Source organism: Procambarus clarkii, chromosome 56 (genome assembly GCF_040958095.1).
Source record: "Procambarus clarkii isolate CNS0578487 chromosome 56, FALCON_Pclarkii_2.0, whole genome shotgun sequence".
Lineage (NCBI taxonomy): Eukaryota > Metazoa > Arthropoda > Malacostraca > Decapoda > Cambaridae > Procambarus > Procambarus clarkii.
Window position 1 is genome coordinate 29,171,382 of NC_091205.1, and position 6,806 is coordinate 29,178,187.

The 6,806-nt window shown below is 42.2% G+C and overlaps 1 protein-coding gene across 1 annotated transcript; it reads right to left on the minus strand.

The window, feature by feature from the left end:
* Nucleotides 1-3,811: 3,811 nt before the first annotated feature.
* LOC138353232 (uncharacterized) lies at nt 3,812-4,891 on the minus strand. The gene has a single exon (XM_069306118.1). The coding sequence runs from the start codon at nt 4,889-4,891 to the stop codon at nt 3,812-3,814; it is 1,080 nt and encodes a 359-aa protein (XP_069162219.1).
* Between the last annotated feature and the right edge of the window lie 1,915 nt (nt 4,892-6,806).

Consider the following 6,806-nt stretch of genomic DNA (forward strand, 5'->3'; position numbering starts at 1 on the left):
GCAAGGCCTTCCTTATTAACGATGACTTGACTCGGTGCAACGAAGGCAGACCCAGAGAGTAATGGGGCTCGATATTGCTCAGGAACGGCCGGGGAAGTATCTTGGTATTAGGTATTAAGGCAGTATCCTTAAGTGAAGAAGATTCGCATTTCCAGAGTAAGTATCAAGGGGGTGAAGTCTGCTTGATGAATTTAAACACATTTAGAGGTATGCCAGTAGTTGTGGGACTAATTTTCTCTGTATCCAGGCTGTAAAGTACTCCAGTATAGAGGGGTGAAGACGTGTTATTTTCACCGGCAAGCCTAAGGCTCTCAACTAACATGGAATGAGCAGTCCGGTCAAATGAGGATGGGTTATAGAAGATAAGGAGAGCAGTGTCAAAATAGTGCAGTTCTGATACTTCGGCAGCACTGTGAATGCAGCTCTGCGAATGCAGCACTGTGAATGCAGCACTGCGAATGCAGCACTGTGAATGCAGCACTGCGAATGCAGCACCGTGAATGCAGCACTGCGAATACAGCACTGCGAATGCATCACTGCGAATACAGCACTGTGAATGCAGCACTGCGAATGCAGCACTGTGAATGCAGCACTGCGAATGCAGCACTGCGAATACAGCACTGCGAATGTAACACGGTGAATGTAACACGGTGAATGCAGCACTGTGAGTGGTAACCTATGATTAAAACCACTGTATTTCACCAGTGTAGAGAAAATCATTAAAGTGTCAGCCTGACCGTTGAGGCAACAATTAACCATCAGTGAGGCCAGGAGTTTAAGGGGGCATCTGGTTCCAAAAATGCAATAAATGAAAACTCGTTCGATTTCAATCAAACTTTTTTGACAAGTTCTACATAAAAAGTATTTCATCTGGTCCAAGTTTCAAAATCGTAACATAAATAGGAAGGGAGAAAAAAAATATTGAAGTAGTTGTGAAAATTATGCCAAAATGGTCAAAATCGATTATCAAACAAAAGTGTCAACTGAAATCATAGCTATGACTCTTTGCTATCACAATAGCATATATTAAACAAATATTATAATTAGTTTAATTGGAAAAAAAATTTAAGAAAAAAAAAATGTATTTTTTAATTTTTTGTTTCAATTTTTTTTTCGGGCGATTTGCATCAAACTTACACACCTGACTGCACGTAAGCCTATCTGTAAAGATGCCAATTTTGGAGAAAATTGGTTGATGTCAACCTCAGCCACAGATTTTAGAACCTTAGACTTTATTCATTTTTGTTTTGTTTTTCAATTGACATAAACGGTTACAAAACTGTTTCATTTTTTATTCAATTTACATGAAACTTACACAGTATATGTGGAGGACATGTCTCTACATTTGCTAGAGAGCATTTTTCTCTAAGTTCATTTATTGATTTTATAATAGCAATAAACATGCCATATTTGCATAATTTTTGGGGGGGAACTTTGAACATTTGTATTAGGAAAACTAAAGATGTTTTGGAAATTCTCAAACTAGCAATCCTTTATTATATGCTAATGTGTCAGAAAAGTGTCACAGAATAATTATATCTGAAACGTGTGTTCTGAAGTGTACACTTGAAAATGTGTAAAAAACGTTGAAAAAAATCTCCCTTTCTATTTACGCTGCAGTACTGAAACTTGGGACAATTTCAGCACTTTTCATATACAACTAGTCAAAAAATATTGGTTGACATTGAACAACTTTTCCGAAACCCAAGCAGACTCCCCCTTAAGCCTCCCTACGTAGGACACAGGGGCTGCCTCAAGCACGTGAGGGCCACGAACTATTGTGCAGTAATTGGAGTGCGTCTATACCAGGTCGTCAAAGGAACCTAACTGTGTGTTAGGACCAGTTCAAGGATCAGGGAGAGGTATTAAGAGTGACTACAATGCTAAGAGGAGGTCACAATTCTTGGACACCCAAAAGTCCCTACCTTTGGAGTTCCGAACATCAACGTCCCAGTGGCCCGGTCTCTGACAAGACCTCCTGGTTGGTTGTCTGATCAACTAGGCTGTTGGACGCGGTTTCTCGCAGCCTGACGAATAAATCACAGTCAGGTTGATCAGGTATCCTCTGGAGGTGTTTATCGAGTTATCTCTTAAGCACTATGAGAGGTCGGCCAGTTATGCCCCTTATGTGTAATGGGAGAGTTTTGAAAAGTCTTGGACCTTTGATGTTGATAGTTCTCGTTCAGCATTCCTATTGCACCACTACTTTTCAATGAGGCTATTTTGCACATCCTGCCATGTCTTGTGTGTTATTTCCATGTTCAGAATCGGAATTAGTCTTTGGAATATTTTCCACGTGTAAATTATTAAGTATCTGTCACCTGTGATATAGAGAATATATACTTAGAAATTTTAATCGGTCCCAATAATTTACTTGACTAAATGTGGCTGTAAGTGTGCAACAATATTGCACTCTAGAGAGCACCAAGTATCTTTAAAAAATTATCATTGGTATTGCGTCTCGTGTTTGCAAGGTTATTGTGATCCAACCTGTTACTTTTCTTGCAAATGTAACAGCTACTTTATTGTGTTCTTTCTTCCAACATGATTACTTCTATATCCTTTACATTGCTTTTTCGTTCTATGGTTGTCGGAAAAACGACACCATTTACTAACATTTAATACAATAGGCAGATAATATTGCTGCTGTTTTATAATAAAAAAATAACTCATACAAAATGTGGCTCCAGTGGAAATTCCCTCGAAAAGAAAACATATAATTGCCATATGTCGCCATTAAATTCCCCACCTATTAATGGGAAATCTTCTTAATACATCAGTCTTTGGACTGCAAACATGATTAAAACATTTCCCTTGAACCAACTTAATTATCAGTACTAAAATAGTTTAAATGTGGGCCCTTCTTTCCACTTCTTGATAGAACACATCTGGACAAGATGTTAATATAACAGTGGAGAAGACGACAGTCGCCATTTTATTAATTTAACAACAAAGTCTACCATGGAGCTCACTTCGAGCAGCACACAATAGTGCCCTTGAACATAGTGTTATGGCATGTAAAGTGCTCCCATCATCAGCACATTATTCGTCTACAATCACGGAAGTGTTCTGACTCTTAAACCTAGTATCTTGTTCATTCCTGGCCGGTAATGTTAGGTAGAGATGAGGGTAATCCAGTGAGGACACTAGCGAGCAAACATAACAGGATGAGCAATATTCCCATCTCTTTCATTAATAAATGATAATATTTCCCCTGATATAGCTGTCAATTATATAAGTTACTACTATTATTGTATGCCCTTTGACAGGTAGAATTGAAGGGGAGGAAGAATTAACAATTACCTAGCAACTAGTAACATGTGGAGAGGTCAGCCTCGACCACGAGAGGAGAGTAGACGGGCGTGTTTCATCCGTGTTCATACCTGGATGTCTAGGCCATAGTCAACTATACTGATCAACTATATTCAATTTCAGTGACTAACATATGTAGTGTTATACTGTAATGAATGTCTACAAATCGATAATTTTGATTGATAGACTATATATATAATTTAATATGCCCAACAAATGTGAAGGAAACGGTACCTTGAGGTTATCTTGAGATGATTTCCGGGCTTAGCGTCCCCGCGGCCCGGTCCTCGACTAGGCCTATTTTTGTTACACACACCCCTGGAAGCAGCCCGTAGCAGCTGTCTAACTCCCAGGTATCTATTTATTGCTAGGTAACAGGAGCATCAGGGTGAATGAAACATTTTACCTATTTTTCTCAACCTCTAAAGGGGATCGAACCCGGAACCTCAGAACTACGAATCCGAAGCGCTGTCCACCCAGCTGTCAGGTGCCATATGTGCTATGTGAGAATAAAATCATACAGTCCACAATCAAAATCCAACATTACCACCACCACCACGTCTCCCAACATGACGATGATGACCACCACCACATCATCCAACATGACCACCACCACATCATCCAACATGATGACCACCACCACATCATCCAACGTGATGACCACCACCACATCATCATCCAACATGACGACCAAAACATCATCCAACATGACGACCACCACCACATCATCCAATATGATGACCACCACCACATCATCATCCAACATGACGACCAAAACATCATCCAACATGACGACCACCACCACATCATCCAACATGACGACCACCACCACATCATCCAACATGACCACCACCACATCATCCAACATGACGACAACCACCACCTCATCAAACATGACGACCACCACCACATCATCCAACATGACGACCACCACCACATCATCCAACATGATGACCACCACCACATCATCCAACGTGATGACCACCACCACATCATCATCCAACGTGATGACCACCACCACATCATCATCCAACGTGACGACCACCACCACATCATCCAACATGACGACCACCGCCACATCATCCAACATGACGACCACCACCACATCATCCAACATGACGACCACCACCACATCATCCAACATGACGACCACCACCACATCATCCAACATGACGACGATCACCACATCATCCAACATGACGACCACCACCACATCACCCAACATGACGATCACCACATCACCCAACATGACGACGATCACCACATCATCCAACATGACCACCACCACATCACCCAACATGACGACCACCACCACATCATCCAACATGACGATCACCACATCATCCATCATGACGACGACCACCACATCATCCAACATGACGACGACCACCACATCATCCAACATGACGACCACCACCACATCACCCAACATGACGACCAACACATCATCCAACATGACGACCACCACCACATCACCCAACATGACGACCACCACCACATCACCCAACATGACCACCACATCATCCAACATGACCACCACCACATCATCCAACATGACGAACACCACATCATCCAACATAACGACCACCACCACATCATCCAACACGACGACGACCACCACCACCATTTCATCCAACATAATCCACCACCATTTCATTCAACATAATCCACCACCACATAATCCAACATAATCCATCACCACATCATCCAACATAATGCACCATCACCACACCATCCAACATAATCCACCACCACATCATCCAACATAATCCACCACCACATCATCCAACATAATCCACCACCACATCATCCAACATAATCCACCACCACACCATCCAACATAATCCATCACCACATCATCCAACATAATGCACCATGCACCACCACACCATCCAACATAATCCACCACCACATCAAACATAATCCACAACCGCATCATCCAACATAATCCACCACCACACCATCCAACATAATCCACCACCACACCATCCAACATAATAAACCACCACATCATCCAACGTAATCCACCACAACAACATCCAACATAATCCACCAACACACCATCCAACATAATATACAACCACACCATCCAACATAATTCACCACCACACCATCCAACATAATCCACACCACATCATCCAACATAATCCACCACCACATCATCCAATATGACCACCTCCACCACATCACCCAACATGACGACCCCTCACCACCACATCACTCAACATGACCACCACCACATCACTCAACATGACCACCACCACATCACACCAACATGAAAACCACCACCACATCATCCATCATAATCCACCACCACATCACCCAACAAACCACCAGCACATCATCCATCACAATCCACCACCACATCGTACATAATCCACCACCACATCATCCAACATAATCCACCACTATATCTTCCAACATAATTCACCAACACATCATCCAACATAATCCACCACCGCATTATCCTACATAATCCACCACCACATCATCCAACATAATCCACCACCACATCATCGTACATAATACACCACCACATCATCCAACATAATCCACCACTATATCTTCCAACATAATCAACCACCACATCCAACATAATCCACCACCACATCATCCTACATAATCCACCACCACATCATCCAACATAATCCACCACCACATCCAACATAATCCACCTCCACATCCAACATAATCCACCACATCATCCAACATAATCCACCACCACATCATCCAACATAATCCACCACCACATCATCCAATATAATCCACCACCACACCATCCAACATAATCCACCATTGCATCATCCTACATAATCCACCACCACATCATCCAACATAATCCACCACCACATCTTCCAACGTAATCCACCACCACATCATCCAATATAATCCACCACCACATCTTCCAACATAATCCACCACCGTATCATCCTACATAATCCACATCATCCAACATAATCCACCACCACATCATCCAACATAATCCACCATCACATCATCCAATATAATCCACCACCACACCATCCAACATAATCCACCATTGCATCATCCTACATAATCCACCACCACATCATCCAACATAATCCACCATTACATCATCCACCACCACATCTTCCAACGTAATCCACCACCACATCATCCAATATAATCCACCACCACATCTTCCAACATAATCCACCACCGTATCATCCTACATAATCCACATCATCCAACATAATCCACCACCACATCCAACATAATCCACCACAACATCATCGTACATAATCCACCACCATATCTTCCAACATAATCCATCACTACATATTCCAGCATAATCCACCACCACATCATCCTACATAATCCACCACCGCATCATCCTACATAATCCACCACATCATCCAACATAATCCACCACCACATCATCCAACATAATCCACCACCACATCATCCAACATAATCCACCACCACATCATCCAACATAATCCACCACCACATCATCCAACATAATCCACCAC

Bases quoted from the DNA above. Each gene is read 5' to 3' on its own strand.
- LOC138353232 (XM_069306118.1), bottom strand. From the start codon at position 4,891: ATGTTGGATGATGTGGTGTTCGTCATGTTGGATGATGTGGTGGTGGTC.